This window comes from Sodiomyces alcalophilus (genome assembly GCF_042370955.1).
Source record: "Sodiomyces alcalophilus JCM 7366 unplaced genomic scaffold ACRALscaffold_2, whole genome shotgun sequence".
Lineage (NCBI taxonomy): Eukaryota > Fungi > Ascomycota > Sordariomycetes > Glomerellales > Plectosphaerellaceae > Sodiomyces > Sodiomyces alcalophilus.
The window spans coordinates 5,128,161-5,145,872 of NW_027263533.1; the positions used below are offsets into that span (position 1 = coordinate 5,128,161).

Here is a 17,712-nt window from a genome sequence, read left to right on the forward strand (position 1 = left end):
GGCCACATTCTATAACCGCGGGTTAAGGGAGTAAGTCGCATCGGACGCGGTCTACCTAGTCAAGAGAGAGAAGAGAATTAGAGTCTGGAGAGCAAACAGATGACCTTTTCTCATCTTGTCTGGATCGCGAACGGATGAGCGACACATGTTGGAAGAGTGCGAAATAGTGTCGGAGAGGGAGACTGGCGGATATCTGACGAATGTTGACGCGTGACTCGTGTGGGACGAATGGAGACGAGGACGGACCGGACCTATACCATCGGCTAGGAGCCACTGGAGCCGTCTCAGGAGCGGGCAGTGAAGGTCAGGAATTCCGTTGGAGACGATTGGAGTCGAGCATTAACTCGGGGTCGAGGAACAAGGGCAGATCTCGACCCAGGGAGCGATGGACGTGTGTTCAGGACGTCAAGAGGTCATAGATGGCTCGTATTTGACGACATGCCTCGGCTCCATTGTTGTTATATTATGTTAGAAATAGATGCCTGTGTGTGGTTAGAGATATATTTCAATGCTATGCGATCCAGGGAACTGAAGGTGACGATGACGAGATGGGATGGCGGCGACGATGAAATCTTCGGAACGGGCACAAAACCAGGAACGGCGACCTACGGGACAAACGGGCACACGGTCTAGCCAGTCACGTGGGATCCGCGGTTTTAGCACGGGCACGAAACAACACCTGTCTAGTGTATTACTAAGTGTATCTTGGCTAGCGACGAACAAGCCGAGTGGCATAGGGCTGAGGCTGAGAGTACATATACGTTGTAGAGTAAGTACCAAGGGAAAGCTTTAACTGGGAATGCCACTAGAAAATAGGTACCTAATAGTAAAGAGGTAGATCTCATCTACGATGGACGCCACCATCTCGTGTTAGTTTGTGACTCGCCAGCAGCATCGAGTCCAAAGCATTCTAGAACAGATGTTGATGTTGATGCTTATAAATAGACCCTGTAATGGTGGGGGTCATCGCGGCCCTTTTGCCTTCCGGTGGGCGGACGCAGGCCGAAAGGCGCAGGCAAAGAGAGAAGGCGCAATGGTGAGGTGATGGAGGAAGGAAAGGTTGGTTTTAGTGGTAGTTACGGTCAGCCATGGAGATTCGTGCCTTCTCTCTGAGCACAATCTTATTAATCGAAATACCTTGGCATGGACTTCTGTACTGTTCTTGTCCTGTATCATGATAGAACTCCAAAGTAGCTGTATGTCACTGTGGAGCCCTGGCAATCGATTGCCTCCCAAGGGGCAAGCAATGGGCGCAATTACGCAACCCCGAGCTCAACGGCTGCATTGCTCCTGCTGTGTCGCTCCCTATCACATTTGTTGTAACCCACTGTACCGTATCCGCACTCAAGGCAGGCAGTACCCAACTTGGTACTTCGTCTTCGTACTGAGCCCCAACATTGGGCAAGAGTGGGGTCTTGAGCGGATACGTCACCAATAGTCTCCAATATTCAGACTTTTATTCTCTCCACTCCGCCCACTTTGAAAGAGTCATTCCCGCCTTGCTCCTCTCTCCCTCTCTCCCGTCACTCCTCTGACCTGTTCTCTACGAATAATCCCGGCCTCTTTTGCCAAAGAAAACCCTGAAATCCAAAGATCATCGCGTCTCTTTGGTTCCCCGGCTCTCTTCCGAAAAAACCGGGACCATCATGTCGATAAACAACCCGAGCCTGGACCCCTATAAGCCTGGGATGTCCCAACACATCATGGCCTTCGGCATCTCTGCATCCATGTCATACCGGGGAGGTTGCATTTGACGAAACTCTTGGATCTCCGGTTTTTTTCCCCTTCACTTGGTTCCTTGGAATCGAAACACCAACCAACATAATGTACTCCGTACTCCGTACCACTCTCCTACAGTCTCCTCTTGGGTGAATCCTTGGCTCCATTGGCTCCAGTTTTTCCCGTTGAGAGTTTCCGCACGTCTCGCGTCCTCTCGCAAACCTACAGAGCTTTGTTTTCGTCAACTCCCTTTGGCCACGTCATGGTTGAGTTTTTCCCGCTCCTCGTCTGTTTCGAGGTTCACTAAAGAAGTCAATCGAGTCGGATTGAAATCAAATTGACAACATCTTGAACCAACTGGGCAATCCCGATCACGCACTCCCTTTTTGTTTTCAGCAACCACCACGATCCGAACCATCCCACCATCTATCGGCACTGGTCCGTAAACTCCAGCAATGTCGTCCAGAGAAAGCCCAGGTCCCGCGGCCTGGGATTCCTCGCCGCCGCGGAGCCACCCCTACCACGTCCGCGGCCCTTCGGACGGCCCCAGGAAGGAGAAGAAACGCGTTGGCTTCACGGGCGATCCCGTCGACCAGGGCCTCAGCAGCCACGACGACAATTCCCCTCGCCCTCCGCCTGCTCGTCTTCATACCTACAATCAATCCGATCCCGTCTCCTACTCGCCTGGTTCGCACACTTCCCCTAGAGGCGAAGGCTGGGCTTCACCGGCCGCCACGTCCGACAATGGCCCGTCGCCTGTCGAGCTGCGTCGCGCCCTGGCCAGGATCCTCGTCACCGAGGCAGAGGACTCCGACCCCGGCTCCGCCGGCTCCGGTTCCGCCTCTGGCCCCGCCCGGCCTCGCCCGACTCTGCGTCGCAACACCAGCTACGATACCCCGCAAGAGAAGGAGCAGGCGGACCTGGCCGAGATGCGCACCCCAGAACGCCAGCAGAGGTCGGGCGCTGAGGCGAGGCAGCGCGCTTCCCGCCTCGCCGTCCGCGTCGAGAGCTGGTCTTCGCCGCCCTCCCGCCGGGGCTCCAACGACATGGCCCGGCAGCCTCTTTACGAAGAGGACGAGGAGAACGGAACCGACAGAGGGGAAGAACGAGCAGACCCCTGGCACGACAGCTACGACCGCGGCGACCGCGACGAAGCCACCAGCACGGCCATCGATGACGGCGGCGAATCGACTTTTCGTCGGAGGCAGAGGTCCCACGTCGCGGCCGAGAATCTCGTCCGCGCCCACTCTCGTCGTGCCAGAAACGGGATGGACCAGGCTGAGCTTTTCAGGTTCAATGCTGAGGACGACCCCTTCTCCCGCCCCGGCACCCCTACCGATCACCAGGACTATATCGACGACTACGTGCCCCGCCCCGAAAAGTACCGCGGCGGTGTCCTCGGTCTTGTTCTGAAGCTCTACAACCACGCTAGCGGCCGTACCACGCCGCTCACCACCCCCAACTCGTCGCCTCCAACCTCTGCCCCGCCGTCCGCCACGCCTTCGAGGCCCTCGTCCCGCCCCCCTTCCCGTCCGTCGTCTCCACCGCTATCCAGGCCGGGATCCGCCTCGACCTCTCCCAGGCAACCATCGTCGTCCAGGCCCGCCAGCGGCTTCTTCGGCTACCACAGGTCGCAGGGCTCCAGGTCCTCCCTCGCCCTCAACGAGCTGATGAAGTCCACCTCGACCCTCATAGCCCCCGCCTCGGCCGGTGTGTCGGGCGGCGTTTCGGAAAAGATCAAAAAGGAGCCCATCCCCACGGCCAAGAAGCGCAACAAGTCGGCCGCTCGGGGTTCCCACGGGCCGTCCAAGGAGAAGAGGAAACGCGGTGACCAGGCCCGCATCACCAAGCACATCGCGCAGATCTTGTCGAGACATAGGTACCTCGTCAAACTATGCCGAGCCCTCATGATGTACGGCGCCCCGACCCACCGCCTGGAGGAGTACATGGCCATGACGGCCCGCGTCCTCGAGATCGAGGGCCAGTTCCTTTACCTCCCCGGCTGCATGATCATCAGCTTCGACGACAGCAGCACCCATACCACCGAAGTCAAAATCGTCCGCACCCCGCAGGGCCTCGACCTGGGAAAGCTGCGCGACGTCCACGACCTCTACAAGGAGGTGATCCATGACCGCATAAGCGTCGACGATGCCGGCGTCAAGCTGGACCACATCATGGCCCGGAAGCTCAAGTTTAGCAACTGGATCCGCATCCCCCTCTACGGCCTGGCCAGCGCCTGCGTGGCGCCCTTTGCCTTCCAGGGCCGCTTCATCGACATGCCCATTGCCTTTATCCTCGGCTGCCTGCTGGGCTTCCTGCAGCTCATCCTCGCCCCGAGCAATGAGCTGTACGCCAACGTCTTTGAGATTACCGCGTCCATCGCCACCTCGTTCCTCGCCCGCGCCTTCGGCTCGATCCGGGGCGGCGACCTCTTTTGTTTTTCCGCCCTCGCACAGAGCAGCATCGCCCTGATCCTGCCCGGCTACATGGTGCTCTGCAGCAGCCTCGAGTTGCAGTCGCACAATCTGGTCGCCGGCAGCGTGCGCATGGTGTACGCCATGATCTACACCTTGTTCCTCGGCTACGGCATCACCATCGGCACCACCATGTACGGCCTCATCGACCAGGCGGGCGCCACGTCCGAGACGCAGTGCCGCGACCCCCTGGACCGCCGGTGGCACCTTCTCTTCGTGCCCTGCTTCACCCTGTGCCTTTGCATCATCAACCAGGCCAAGTGGAAGCAGACCCCCGTGATGCTGATCATCTCGCTCGCCGGTTTCGTCGCCAACAGCTACACGAGCGACTACCTGCAGGGCAACACCCACATCTCCAACCTCCTGGGTGCCCTCACCGTCGGCATCATGGCGAACCTCTACTCGCGCCTGCGCCGCCACATCTACCGGCTCTGGCACCGCTCCCTCGACTGGTACCGGGACAGCGTCGCCCCGCGCTTCCTCTCCGCCAGCCGCCGCCGCCACCGCGATACGTCCGGGTCCACCATGCCATCGCCTTATCGAGTGCACGGCGGTCAGGATGCCGTGCCCCTGGCGGACCTCGAGTCGCGGCCCGCCTCGCCCGCGGCGTCTGTGTACGACGGGGACGAGAAGAAACAGAAGAAGGAAAAGCCGCAGAGGAACACGGGTTACGGCCTCGCCGCTGCCGCCATGCTGCCGGCCATCTTTGTCCAGGTGCCGTCGGGTATAGCGGCGAGCGGCTCCCTCCTCGCGGGCGTGACGTCGGCCGACCAGATCACGAGCTCCATCAACGGCACGGCAACGGGTGGCGAGGACCACAGCATAAACGGGTCGGCTTTTACCGTTCTCTTTTCTGTTATCCAGGTTGCTATCGGCATCACCGTCGGACTGTTCCTCAGCGCCTTGATCGTGTACCCTTTCGGCAAGAGGCGCAGCGGCTTGCTGAGCTTTTGATGAGGGCATACGTTGAAATTTTGGGGAATTTCATTTTTATTTTTCAATTATACCATCAGGCATGACGACATGATAGGTTCCGAGCGAGATGGGAAGAAGCATAATGGACGTAATGACCAGGCCAGCGGAGTTGATCGAGCCCAGGAAAAGGGCGAGGCGTTTTGATGGCAATACAAGCATAATGAATACAACAAGACGACTTTATAATTATAAAAGTTTTGACATGACAGGTTGAGCGGCAGCATGAAGTGAAGACGTTGAAAAGACGTTGCACCAAGGTGAAAGGCGACGGGTTGAGTCCTGTGGAGCTGATTTAGTACATAAGGTGCGCACACTCAACAGTCAGCAAGGTCTCCGTGGCGCAGCGGTAGCGCAGTAGTCTCATATCTCGAATATGACCAAGTCGAAAAGATTTGGAGGCATCTAAAGGTCGTGAGTTCGACCCTCACCGGGGACAGCCGATTCTTTTTTGCCCTTGCCGACAATTTTGATACTGTTTCGTAACGCTCTCGTAAATGTTCTGTTGTCTGTTATCATGTGGAGTCGTCGTTAGTAGGTGTGGGCCCACTCTGCCTATCTTATCTTATCGTTAGAGGGAGAGAGAGGCATCGGCATCTATAATCATTTATTACGTAATCAATTAATCACCACCCTCACCCACCCACCACCACTTTTTGTTTTTGTTTATCCTTTTTCTTTTTCTTTTATAGATATAATAGATCTTTTTATAATAATTCGACTTAGGTTTATAGCTAGATTAAGACTTAAAGGAATAAGGGCGTGGTATAAGTGTTTCCCTACTATAGAGCCGAAAGGCATATTATATAAAAAACATTAGATTAAGAAGACAGGCAAGACTCTTTCGTAAGCATCAGTATATAGGCACAACAAAGCTTGATAGAAGGGCAGTCCAGGACCTAATATATTAGGACGGAAAACGCGAAGAGTAAGAACATCGGCCCTATCCATCCATCCATGGCTATAAGCACCAACACCCCCTCCTTTACCCGCCAACCCTTGGTATAATCATCCCCATGGTATGCATTTTGATGATGGACCCAGTTCCTGTGAACGCCGCCGTCACCTCCTGCAATAATATTCCCAGAGCGCCTGTCCCAAAGCAATATACAGCAAAAGTAAAGCAACGTGAGATACCTCCGCGAGCGCCACACCTGATAAGCTAGCTCCTACTACTTCCTTCACCGCGCCGGGATATCGCCATCCGAGTCGTCGGAGCTCGAGTCAATCTCCACAGGCTGAACCTGAGTCCCGCCATAATATCGCGCAGGGGCCGGTTTGCCCTGCGCCACAGTCGCCACGCCAGCAGGGGCCGCGGTGGGATCATGCACCGCCGCCGTCGCAGAGGTGCCCTGCAGCCCGCCATTCATCTCCGAGACGGACAAAGTGTTCAGCGGGACAGGCGGTGCCGCCGCCCCGTCCAGCCGTGGCCTTTTATCCGCCCTGTCGTCGACCGTGCCGTTGGGTCGCTTCTCGCCGGCCCTCGGGTAGCTCGGCGTCGGGGTGCCGGTCTGGCTGGACCCCGCGTCGGACTTGGGCGGCGACAGCTCGAACCAGCTGCGCTCTTCGTCGAGCTCTTTCTGGCTTCGGCGCTCGCGGATGCGCACGCCGTATCTGCGTCGGATCGTGCTCATCCTGCTGTTCATGCAGTTCCGGAAGCTCACCATCTGTCTCTGGAGCTCCTCCTTGTCCGTCACCGTCCGGCGCGCCTCCTCGGCGCGCAGCCTGTAGGTGTCTTTGGCGACTTGGAGCTCCTGCTCGAGACTAGCATTGGCCGCCGGGCTGATTTCGTTGAACCCCTTGGTGGCGACGCCGGGACGGGCAGAAAAGACGGCCCTGCTGCTGCCGGGTCGACCTGGCGTTGCGGACAATTGGCTGGATGGCTGGCCGGCTGGAGGCGAAGGTGGTCGCGGAGGTGCGTAGCCGGCGATGTCGCTCTGGATTAAGGGGGGTGTGTCGCCGGATTTTTCGGCCGGTCGTGAGGCAGGCGTCACGGCAGAAGCGGGAGTGGCCGAAGCCCACGAAGCACCGGACCTTGGTTTGATCTCACTACACACCTTGTTCGATGTGTGATACTGGAGACCCATACCGCTCACGAAGCCTTGGCCGCAATCCTTGCAGGTCGCAAGCCAACCTTCTCGCGGGGTCTTCTTCTGGCACACCATCTTACGCATATGCTACATATGGTGTTAGCGCCAAGATTGGAAGTCGGTGGTCGAGAGGGTTCATCAAGACTTACATGGTCATACGGAGCGGGCGTGGCAAAGGTGCGCTTGCAGAGAGTGCAGCGGTACCTTTTGGACGACGTCGATGATGCGGATGGAGCCGACGAATAGACATTGGCGGGGGGCCCCGGGGTCTGAGGTGGTGTCGGGTTATGGTTAGGACGTGACAGCGCGGTCCAGCTCTGACGCGGGGCCGTGGCGGGGGGCGGAGCGCTCTGGGACCATTGGTTCGGGGCCGCGTTGGCTTGCTGAGGATGAATATGGTGACGGTGGTAAGGTTGGTGAACCTGGTGAGTCTGATGAGGCCGATGGGCCTGATGAGGCTGGTGAGCCTGGTAAAACAGTTGAGGCTGGTGGGACTGGTGAGGCGGGTGAGGCGGGTGAGGCTGGTGAGACTGGTGAGGCGGGTGAGCCTGGTGAGGCGGGCCAGGGACGTGCGGCCCAGGGACGTGCGGCGGGTAAGACTGCGGCGGACGAGGTTGGCCGACGCTGGCAGGAGGCGTGGCGGAAGCCGGAGCAGTCGAAGTACCGGTCGGTCCAGCCGCGGGCCCCGGCGGCGGGAAGACGTTCTCGTTGTCGTCCTCGACGATATCCTCGGCGTCGTAGCCGAGGCGCTCGGAGCGGGCGAGCGCGTTGAGAAGAGACTTGGCGGGGATGGTGGGCAGGCGGGCCTGGAGCGCGCGGTCGAGGAAGCGGTCGCTCGCTTTTTGGATAAGGACCGGGGCGATGTCGTCGAGGATCTCGGTGGTCAGATGCTGGGCAAAGGCCATTCGGGCGTCGTGGATCATCTTCTGGCCAAAGTCGCGCATGGCGCGGTTGATGGCGTCTCCGGCGGCATGGTGGATCGCGGCGTTTGTCTGGAGAGAAGAAGAAAGCGTTAGCTATGATGTAGGAGGTGTGCACTTTGTGGAGGAGATACGTACAATAAAAGCCAGATGGTAGTCGGAACCCAGGAGACATTTTTGCCAGTGGTCTCGAATGACCCTCCGGACAGCCTGGGGCGATGCCTTGCGAATATGGCGGCTCAGCACCTCAACTTCGTCGTGGAACTTGGGAGTCAGGACGCCCGGTGTCGGTGCCTGGCCTGTCGGATGGGGGTTGAACTCGCGCGGATGCGAACTCGGCCGCTGCTGGTTCTGGGCGACCGGGAGAGTGGGAGGCTGAGCCGAGCGGGGGAATTTCGATGCTTGGCCAGTGTTGGCTGGGAGAGGTTGCGTCGAGGGGCCCGGGGACTGCGTGGACGAAAAACGCTGTGCTGGATTGGCTGTGCCGGTAGGCACTTGAGGAGCCGCTTGGGTTGGCGCATGAGTTGGCGCTTGGGGAGGTGCCTGGGGATGTGCCTGGGGAGGCACTTGAGGAGGCACCTGGGTTGGCGCCTGGGTTGGCGCTTGAGGAGCTTGAGGAGGAGCTGGAGGAGGCGCTTGGGAAGGGCCTTGAGGAGCCACTTGAGGAGGCGCATGGGTTGACGCATGGGTCGGCGCTTGGGGAGGTGCCTGGGGAGCTTGAGGAGCTTGAGGTGGCACTTGGCCAGAGACGGGAGGGGTCGAGGTGGCCGGGGCTGGTGAGGCCGTCCCAGTAGAGGGCGACCGTGAAAAGGACGAGCGATACTCGTTGCTGAACGACGACTGCAATTGGGCCAGAATCTGGGGAAGGGACCGCGAGGCGGGTAGCTGCTGGTAGGTATTGTGGGGGGATGCAGAAGCGGCGGCGGGGGCCACGGCAGAGGACGCCGAAGTAGATACAGCAGGCCCTGCCGTGGCGGATCCCGTTGAGGCACCACCAGTCGTGGCTTGAGTTGAGGCTCCCGCTGAGAGTCCAGCCGGCGCTGCAGTCGGCGCACCAGTCGAGATGCCAGTCGATGCACCAATCGCCGGCCCTGCAGAGTTGGAGCGGGACACGAGGCCCGTTGAAGGTGGGCCCAGATTCACCGGCGGCAGAGACGACGGGCGGTTGATTGAGACTGCGGTGGGATCGCTCTCGCCGGCGTTCGTCGTGGCCGGTGTCGTGGTCGTGTTTGCGGATGCGGCCATGTTACCGGCATTGTCGGCACCCGTCTCGATGCTAGGAGGGTTTGCTGCGGCTTCCTGGACTGCATCGGTGATGCTGGCGGACTCGCACTCGACGGTGGCAGTGGGAATACTGGGACTGGTGGTCTGAATAGCATTTGCGTTCGCCACGGTAGGCGAGGTGTTTTCTGTAGGAACAGGAACGGAAGAGGTGCCGGTCGGCTCTGAAGAGCTGGAGACCTCGGCCGGCTCTGAAGACGGCTTGGAGACCTCGGACGGTGCATCGATCATCAGGACGTCGGAGGGTTCAGTTGACGCGGACACGGGTTGCTGGTCGGCAGCCCGGTCCTGGTTGAGCGACTCGAACGGCAACTCGGCGCCTGGCTGGTTGACATGCTGCTCTTCTGGTTCAGGGTCTTGGGTCTGTGGCGTTGAGTCTTGGGCCTGTGGCTTTGAGTGAGCCTGCTGGCCTGGATCTTGAGCCTCTGGGCTTGGGTCTTGAGTCTGTGGCTCTGGATCCTGAGCGTTTACTTCTGCCTCGGCCTCGGTGGCGTGGAAGCCGTTGACTGTGGGAGACGTGCCAGAAAAGGCCGTGGTCAATGCTAGGTGACCTTCGCTGGCAGTTGCAGAAGCAGGAGTCGCGGTAGGCACCGCGTCGTTCGCGTCTGCCTTGGGAGAGAGGTGGCCAACCAGGCTATGGCCGTGGCCAATGGGACTCCCATTCCCCATCACGGTGTCCGCCAGTGCTTGCATGCCTGGGGATGGCAGGAGCCTGCACGGAAAGACCTTATGAATGGGAGGAATGAAAGCAGGAAGAGGAAAAAGAGGAAGGTGGTGATGGATGATGCGCCTTCCTCAGTGAGTACTCTTCGTCAATGGCAGCGAGTTGACCGAGTGAAGGCGATTGCGTTCTTTTGATTCACTGCTCTGGCTGCAATCCAGCCGATGGCCCAGAACAGAAAATCGAATCTGCAACATTGTTAGTTGATCTTGTCTTGACGTGGTATCGAGTCCCATGCAGGCGTTGACTTACTTGTGGATGCGCAGATGTTGGATTGGGCGTTGATGAAATACACGACGCGCCTATCGAAGTCGCGTTTTCGTTAGGGCCAGAAATTGTTTAGAAGTGGGAAGGGAAGAAAATCATAAAGTGGTTATAATTAAAAAAGAAAACGAGATTGTGGAGTAGATAAGTGGATAGGGAAGTGGGGTTAAATAATAGTGTTAGACTCTAATATATACTAATTAAATTAGACTAGCTTACTTTCCTGCACTAACAGGTTTTAATATAGTTAGCAAGAAGTTATTAGTAACACTTACCTAACAAGAGTGGGATATTATGTAATGAAAACAGATATAGTTAGCAGCTAGTAAATCGTTAGGCAGGGCCCTGTAGCGTCTCGAGTAGGGGTATTAAAGTCGAATGTCTCTATTATTTTTGTTAGCATAATCATGCACGTCCAGAGTCTGGCATTCGTACACTTTACAAACAGAACCCTAACGATCCAGCATCTACATTTCCCAGGGATCGATCGGCCTCTTAAGTTAGAATAGGTATTATTAGCAAGGCCTCCGTCGGAGAGAAAAAGAGTACGTAAGCTTGCAGTAGTTTGAAGAGACCCATGTACCTGCACCAGACTAAGGTACGGAGTCGGATCCAGCTCTGTATCTTTTAAAACAAATTCAATTTCTGGCAAGGCGACCGCCACTACCTTGGCCTTATTATAAGCAGGCCTGCTTTGTCCTCTTTGATCACGTATCTGCGGCGAGCGATACTGTCAAGACCAGGGTACACATAAACGTGTATGCCTTTTATCCATTGAACCAATTTTTATACCTGCCCGTATATAAAGAAAAAAGGCGCTTGAATGTGGATACATCAATGGAGCACTCCACCAGTCTAACCCAATCATCGGCAGTAACCTAAAGGTGGGTCATCCTCTAATCCATGATACCCAGTTAAATCAACCAATCCAAGGCGTCCGTTTGGCGCACGGAGCAGATACTGTATATTAGTCTATTTTCCTATAGCGACTTGTCGTCCTCCGAGAATCTACCATCTGAGGACGACTCGAAAAAGTTAGGGTGAGAAGGTGAACATCTGATCTTCCAAGTCCAAGGGTCATCTCAGCATGAGAACGAGGTTTCTGCTTTCTTAGCAAACGAAGTCGTTGGTCTGTGGGCCTGTCGCCGTCTGGCAGTCGCCTTGTTCGAGTCCACGATGACTTGCTCCGATGCCGTTTCTTTCTTGCAGGTCCTAGACTGGGGTCTTTGTTCAGAAACTTGGGTTGGGGGGAAATAGAGGAGGCGCTGTAGCCAAAGCGGATAGTCATAAACATCGAGTGTAAAAGGTGAGTACTCGTAAAAGGTCGCTGACCAAAAAGGTCAACTGAACACTCTTGACGGAGATGGAAAAAAAGGCGATGAGGGAAGAGGAGCAACAAACGAGGGTGGTTATATTTTGGGACAGCTGGTTATAGCTGGAAGAAGAGCTCTTGAGATTTGTGATGGTCACAAGATTCATTGCAGTTAACCTTCTTGACGACTCGGATCATCATGAGGATGATTCATAAAGCGCAGGGCAATCTACCTGAAGAGGTCAGATGCCCCAGCTCAACGCAAGTAATCATAATATTAATGATGCTATAATCCTTCCTTCCATACCCGCGAGGTATCCAATTCTTTAACCTTATGACCTTGTTATACCGAACGCCAACCCCAAAGCTATTCATGCAGGCCCGACCGTTCTAAGCCGCATGAAGCCATCACCTGAAGGCCTGGTCAGCCCATCTGTCGCCATCTCGGGGCTTGCGACGTAGTCAGCATACCCCGCCCGTCTTTCAGTTGAGCTTGTAATCTCTGCTTGACAGATGGCTTGACACTACGAGGAGAAACTGCAGCGCAGAATTGTCGGACCTGTTGCGAAGAGCTTCAACTGCACAACCCCTCGACTCGGACGCCCATTAAATGCGCTCCCCGATACAGGCCAACATCAGCAGCCGATAGTCGCCGCTCGTTTCGCCATAGATGCGCTTCGCCAACGTCTTGCCGTACCTTTGCTGGTACGCACCCAGGACATTTGATAAAAAGTTTTTGTCCCAGTGGAAGCGGACGACGCGGCTGACGAGCAGGTGGTCCTTGGTCCCCAATCCTTTCATGGCGTCTTCGAGCAGCTTGGCCGCGTGCATGTACTTGTCCATGCCGTGGCGGAGCTGGAACAGGAGCGCATCCTCCATGTGGCCAGAGAATTCCTGGTCCGTTCGTTAGTACAGTTAACCCCCCACCCCCTCGGCCTAAAAGGCAAGGGACGGGATAAAGACATACCGATTTAATGACCTGCTCCAAAGACTTCCGAAACTTTTGCTCATAGGCATGGGCAATGGCGCGGATCTGGTTGTCGTTGCGCGAGGTGAGGATGCTGCACACAATCATCTCGTCGGTGCCCAGCTTCCCCTCGGTCGCGCGGTACAGGTCCATGACGTCCTGGTCGACCTGGGCCGGGACGACCGGCGCCGCGTCCTCGGCCCGCGTGGCGCTCAGGACCATGTCAAAGTGGCGCTTGGTCTTCATGCTCAGGTCGCCGCGGACGTCGTCGTCGAGGCTGCGGCGGAACGCCGTGCCGTAGGCCTGCCTGATGGCGCGCAGGTCGGCGTTGGACCGGCCCAGCAGCACGTCGTTGAGCACCACCTCCTTGGTGCCGGGCCCGTCGAGCGCCGCCCGCAGGTTCTGCACGTCGGTCCACAGGGGCCCGCGGACCACCGAGACGAGGCCCTCGCGGAACCACCCGCTCGTCTCCGACTTGACGTCCGCCTCGAGGTTGCGCCGGAACTGCCGCTCAAACGACGCCTTGATGGCTTCGATCTGCAGCGGGTCCTTGGTGGCGAGGCACCGGATGAGCGCTTTTTCGTTGGTGCCGAGCCCTTTCATCGCGGCGCGCGCGGCTGAGGCGTCGGGGTCGGCGTTCCACGGGATGGTCTGGGGGGGACCGTAGCCGATGGATGGCGGGGTGGGCGGGACGGGAGGGCCGGGCGGGGGCGCGCCGTATTGTTGTTGCTGTTGTTGGTGTTGGTATGGCTGGGGCGGAGGAGCACCATAGTGGCCCGAAGGTGGAGGCGCTGGCGACGGTGGACCGTAGCCCTGGGGTTGGCCATACGGCGCAGCAGGAGGGGGGGCTCCATATGGACCGGGCGGCGGGCCATGGTTTGGCTGGCCGTAGCCATGGGCAGCGTGTGGAGGAGCTCCGTGAGGAGGTGCGGCGTGAGGCGGTGCTCCGTACGGGGAGGAGGGAGGAGGGGCTCCTTGTTGATAGCCTTGCGGAGGATATGGGCTTTGTTGCGGGGGATAGGGGCTGTGAGGTGGAGGCTGCTGTCCGTAGCTTTGGGGCGGGTATTGTTGTTGGCCATAGCCTTGGTCTGACGGCTGTTAGCGGGTCGAAACTCGACATTCAGGGGAAGGGTATAGAGAGGTGGACGCACTAGGCGCATAGCCCTGGTTAGGGTATGGATAGGACATGGCGGAGGAGTCTGTCTGCCCGGGCGAAAGGGTATGCAGAGAGACTTTGGCGATGAACGGGCAATGAGCGGAGCGAGAGGAAAATGGACGGGGTAAGATGAAGGAGACGTCGCACGGAGAGGCCACCTGGTCGAGTGGTATGGTGGTTTTATGTTTCCGTTGTGGAGTCGAAGGGACGGACAAGTTGGAATTTAGGGTGGAAGCCAAGGCGCAATTCTGTGGCGAGGCTAAAATAGAGGCTGCCGGGGCCGATATACAGGGCCGCAGCGTTCTTGATATATTCGTACCAAGTAATGAAATGTCGACTCGATATCTGTCCAGGTTCAAGCCGAGATGCGTTACAGGGAATGGATCGGGGAGGTGTTCAGGTTTTTGTCATGGCTGCAACTTGGACCGAAAACAGCGTCACTGCACTCTGTCGCTTTGCCGAGGGCATCAGGCGCTTCTACGTACGTAGTGGTAGTTGAACAGCTAGTCGGTGTCACTGCCACCGTGTAGGCAAGGGTTGTCGAGACTGAGCTGACGTGTCGGGGTTGGTGTTGGTAGGACGTGTTGATGGCTTCACCGAGATATTGCCACCCGCGGTTTGGAGTTGCGTGGGATGTGACGTTGCTGCTGGTACATGTGTAGTGTAGGATCCGTAAAATAGGTGGTATGTAGGTGGAATGGGCCTGGTGCGAAGGACGATGGGATGGAGGGGCAAAGAGGGAGGGCAAGGAGGGGAGCCAATCAAGCCACTGAGCCCGGGCTTCGGCTTGGCGTAATAAGAAGGCTCAGCCACCACGGTTTTTCCCCATCACGATCCTATTGGCGGCTAGTGATTCGTCATCTGATGCTCGATACCCACTTCGTTGACAGTCACGTGACTGTTATGTCCCGACACTAAATGTAGTAATCCACTTGACGCGTCACAACGCGTCCTACAATCCATCCCTTTACTTGGAAAATCAGTCATGGACGATGTTTCTCTAATGCAGCAGATTCGGTGTTCTTAGGTTGCCTATATAAAACGGAGCCTTTTCAGGCTGTTCTGGGTGGACTTGTCATGTTATCTAGCCACCCAAGGGAGTACGAATATTCTAAAGCGTCGGTACATGTGAAGTGGGGCTGCTCGATATTGGTGTACGAAGTACTTCGTACTCAGGACAGCTTCCAATTTCGCATGCCACCTATTACGGCAGATCCCAACCACCAACATTTCCATCACGAATCCCACACCAGCCATCCGCAATTCGACCCAGCCTCGGCCACACACATATTAACCATGGCCCTCCCATCGGGTCCCTGCATTGCATCCATGCCTTGCACCAATCTTCTCCAAGTCGCTCAATGATCGACAAGGCGACGGATCCACGCTGCACCCTGCCATGATCTCTCCGTCCTCCATTCCGATTTCTGACCCTTTGATCGTTAAGCCGTCCTCAGATTCGTCGAGCCGTCTCTCGGATTATCGAAATGCGCCTCTCGTCGGCTCCGCTCGTCCTGACCCTCTCTGCACAGGCGATAGCTCACCCACTGATCCGCGGCCTGCTCCTCGCGAGAGATGACAGCCGCGACCAAAGGAAGGCGACGACTACCACACGAGCCGCATACTCGGTCGTCCCCATCGATGGCGGGTGCTCGGGCCCGGATTGCAATGCGCCTACCGTGACTGTCACCAAGTCGACCGCTCCGACGTCCGGCCCGTCGCACATGGACAGCAGCATCGCTTCCGCCACCACCACGCGCAGACGCATCCCTGTCGTGCCCATTGACGGCGAGCCTACGACCGTTACCGTCTATGATCCAACGTCGAGCCCGTCGTCCCCTTTTTTCTCTTCTACCATCGCAACCAGTGCGTCTACAATGTCGCCCATACGTTCCTCACCTCCGTCGCCCAGTTCCTCCGAGGGCGTCTCCTCTCCCACCTCCGCTCCAACGACGCCATCTCTCTCATCAGCGGTGCCTTCCAGGTCGGAATATCCGGCGTCGTCGTCGTCATCTCCACCCCTCGACCCGACACCCTCTGCGTCTGCACCTCCAGAGGATCCTCCTGAAACAAGCTCTGTTGATCCGAACCGCTCCACCGAACCGGCCGTATCTTCGTCGCAGCCTCCACCCGTTCTTCCCATTCCACCACTTCCCTCGAGCGCGGAGCCCGAGACTACCGTTTCCATATCTGCGCCCGCCGAATGGGCCCCCGAGCCTTCTCCGTCGACTTCTGCCTCATTGGAACCCAGCTACCGACCATCGGAGGTCTCGTCCATCGCATCCAGCGGTACTTCACTGTCTGCTATACCCACGAGCTTCCCCCACTTTCCGACGACCTTCATCACCGTGTCGAGCATCACCGACCCTCCGATTTCTGAGCCCTCGTCTACCCAGAGCTTCGACAACGGGCTGTGGTACAGCTCCAAGTATCCTTCTTGGAACGGCACCAACAATCGCTATTTCAAATGAGAATAGGGGCGAAGGTTGTGGAAGTGAAACGCGTACAAAGGGGGCCATGATCATTATATATACGGGACATCAGACTTGATTTGACAGCGCGGCGCAATTGGATTTTCTTTTTCTTTTCTTTTCTATTTGTCCTTGCAGACCGCAAGGTGTAAAGTCGGGCCAACAATTTCAAACGATATGGTTATGCATTACAGAACATGAGAAGCTACGTGGATCGATAGGTGACCAGAACAGAAACTGCTGTCACGAGGAGGCGTACGGCCATAGTATATGACAGCCCATATAGATGAAAAAGTCTCTTCACATGTCTCCCATTCGCAGCTCATTTTTCTTATTGTTATTATACGCAACGTTTCAATTTCAGCAGACCTGTCGCATGCCCACAAAGAAACGAAACCGGCACAGACTTCAAAGTCCTTCTCCCAGCGCCGCCCGTCTCAGACTCATCTACCTCCGACAGCCGGGAGTCGGGTCGTGCGTCTTTACCAACATACAACTCAACTGATGAGTCTTTGTTCATTGCTACTCATTTCGGCGCGTCAAACAATACTGTTCTTTTCTCGAAATTGATGATTTCATCGGCATGGCCGGTATAAGTGATGAGTTTTTTTCTTCGTCTCCAACAGCCAGAGAAGTGGTTCAGGGTCAGTGGAAAGGGTACACCGCCCGACGCTGGTCCTCTCTGCCAGAAAGATATAAAGCATTGCAAGATCACCGAGCAGACAAACTGGTGTCTTGAGGTGCAAAAAGTAAAACGCCTCATCGCCCCCGAAGGACAGGGCAATCTTACCTGAATTTGTCACTGGCAAGCTCTGCCCGATATCGCCAGGCTTCATTTAGTCGACGTTCCACCACCAAGTCGACACATCCTTTCAACACGGCTCCGTTTCAAATCGCGCAGCAAAACGCCGGCAAATGGCCGCTCCCATCCTCCCCGGGCCAGACGGGCCCAGCTTCCTCCCCGACCTGACTCTGCCCCACGAAAACCTCAAGGGCGACGGCAACAACAACGTCACCACCACCCTCACCGTCATCCCGATGCCGCCGCAGACACCCGTCTCGGTAGCGGCCCCGATCATCATATTCGCCGGCACCATCGCCGCGCTCGTGGCTCTGGGGTGTCTCGCCAGCCGCGTCAGCCGGCGACGCATGGAGAAGAGGGAGCGGCGGAAACGGATAGGCGCCGCGGCCGCGGGGGGCACTCCCCTTGCCGTCTTTCGGAGGCGGCATCAGGGGGAGGGGAATGGTCAGGCGGCGGTGGTGGCGGGGCCATCGAAGGATAAGGTCGGCGGGGTGAGGTTGGAGGTGTGGGAAGTTGGTGACAAGTCGCGACGTAGCGTTGATGATATGGTCTGACGGAGACAA

The 17,712-nt window shown here is 57.1% G+C and overlaps 8 protein-coding genes and 1 non-coding gene across 9 annotated transcripts; 5 read left to right on the forward strand and 4 right to left on the reverse strand.

Annotated features, from left to right (window-relative positions):
- Window positions 1–385: 385 nt before the first annotated feature.
- On the forward strand, window positions 386–1,535 carry ACRALDRAFT_208007 (uncharacterized protein; the record flags this gene model as incomplete). The annotated part of the gene is made up of 9 exons (XM_071022373.1): window positions 386–454; window positions 499–627; window positions 688–751; window positions 875–898; window positions 946–1,036; window positions 1,115–1,164; window positions 1,213–1,295; window positions 1,358–1,407; window positions 1,439–1,535. 9 exons carry the CDS (start codon window positions 386–388, stop codon window positions 1,533–1,535), a joined length of 657 nt encoding a protein of 218 aa, XP_070877915.1.
- ACRALDRAFT_1062009 (uncharacterized protein) lies at window positions 1,517–5,352 on the forward strand. The gene has a single exon (XM_071016516.1). The coding sequence runs from the start codon at window positions 2,175–2,177 to the stop codon at window positions 5,145–5,147; it is 2,973 nt and encodes a 990-aa protein (XP_070877916.1). The 5' UTR covers window positions 1,517–2,174; the 3' UTR covers window positions 5,148–5,352.
- On the reverse strand, window positions 1,595–2,145 carry ACRALDRAFT_208008 (uncharacterized protein; the record flags this gene model as incomplete). Its single annotated transcript, XM_071022374.1, has 5 exons — window positions 1,595–1,675; window positions 1,701–1,719; window positions 1,791–1,941; window positions 1,966–2,066; window positions 2,126–2,145. The coding sequence occupies 5 exons, from the start codon at window positions 2,143–2,145 to the stop codon at window positions 1,595–1,597; spliced, it is 372 nt and encodes a 123-aa protein (XP_070877917.1).
- Window positions 5,353–5,497: 145 nt separating the features above from the next.
- ACRALDRAFT_t76 lies at window positions 5,498–5,604 on the forward strand. The gene has a single exon. It is a non-coding gene; the product is annotated as a tRNA-Met (tRNA).
- Window positions 5,605–6,346: 742 nt separating this feature from the next.
- ACRALDRAFT_1055609 (uncharacterized protein) lies at window positions 6,347–10,125 on the reverse strand (the record flags this gene model as incomplete). The annotated part of the gene is made up of 3 exons (XM_071015854.1): window positions 6,347–7,342; window positions 7,405–8,247; window positions 8,314–10,125. 3 exons carry the CDS (start codon window positions 10,123–10,125, stop codon window positions 6,347–6,349), a joined length of 3,651 nt encoding a protein of 1,216 aa, XP_070877918.1.
- Window positions 10,126–11,834: 1,709 nt separating this feature from the next.
- ACRALDRAFT_1080537 (uncharacterized protein) lies at window positions 11,835–14,560 on the reverse strand. Its single transcript, XM_071019035.1, has 3 exons — window positions 13,872–14,560; window positions 12,721–13,808; window positions 11,835–12,647 (listed from the first exon to the last, which is right to left on the reverse strand). The coding sequence occupies exons 1-3, from the start codon at window positions 13,906–13,908 to the stop codon at window positions 12,360–12,362; spliced, it is 1,413 nt and encodes a 470-aa protein (XP_070877919.1). The 5' UTR covers window positions 13,909–14,560; the 3' UTR covers window positions 11,835–12,359.
- A 537-nt stretch (window positions 14,561–15,097) lies between these two features.
- ACRALDRAFT_1062012 (uncharacterized protein) lies at window positions 15,098–16,665 on the forward strand. The gene has a single exon (XM_071016517.1). The coding sequence runs from the start codon at window positions 15,364–15,366 to the stop codon at window positions 16,345–16,347; it is 984 nt and encodes a 327-aa protein (XP_070877920.1). The 5' UTR covers window positions 15,098–15,363; the 3' UTR covers window positions 16,348–16,665.
- Window positions 16,666–16,691: 26 nt separating this feature from the next.
- Window positions 16,692–17,318, reverse strand: ACRALDRAFT_1062013 (uncharacterized protein; the record flags this gene model as incomplete). The annotated part of the gene is made up of 2 exons (XM_071016518.1): window positions 17,138–17,318; window positions 16,692–16,964 (listed from the first exon to the last, which is right to left on the reverse strand). A coding segment is annotated over exon 2 (160 nt), but the record flags the coding sequence as incomplete, so codon positions are not given.
- On the forward strand, window positions 17,263–17,703 carry ACRALDRAFT_2026331 (uncharacterized protein; the record flags this gene model as incomplete). The annotated part of the gene is made up of 1 exon (XM_071020381.1): window positions 17,263–17,703. One exon carries the CDS (start codon window positions 17,263–17,265, stop codon window positions 17,701–17,703), a length of 441 nt encoding a protein of 146 aa, XP_070877922.1.
- Between the last annotated feature and the right edge of the window lie 9 nt (window positions 17,704–17,712).

Bases quoted from the DNA above. Each gene is read 5' to 3' on its own strand.
- ACRALDRAFT_1080537 (XM_071019035.1), bottom strand. From the start codon at position 13,908: ATGTCCTATCCATACCCTAACCAGGGCTATGCGCCTA. The intron at 13,809-13,871 runs GTGCGTCCACCT...AACAGCCGTCAG, and splicing joins TAACCAGGGCTATGCGCCTA to ACCAAGGCTATGGCCAACAA. The intron at 12,648-12,720 runs GTATGTCTTTAT...CGAACGGACCAG, and splicing joins TGGAGCAGGTCATTAAATCG to GAATTCTCTGGCCACATGGA.
- ACRALDRAFT_1062012 (XM_071016517.1), top strand. From the start codon at position 15,364: ATGCGCCTCTCGTCGGCTCCGCTCGTCCTGACCCTCTCTGCACAGGCG.
- ACRALDRAFT_1062009 (XM_071016516.1), top strand. From the start codon at position 2,175: ATGTCGTCCAGAGAAAGCCCAGGTCCCGCGGCCTGGGATTCCTCGCCG.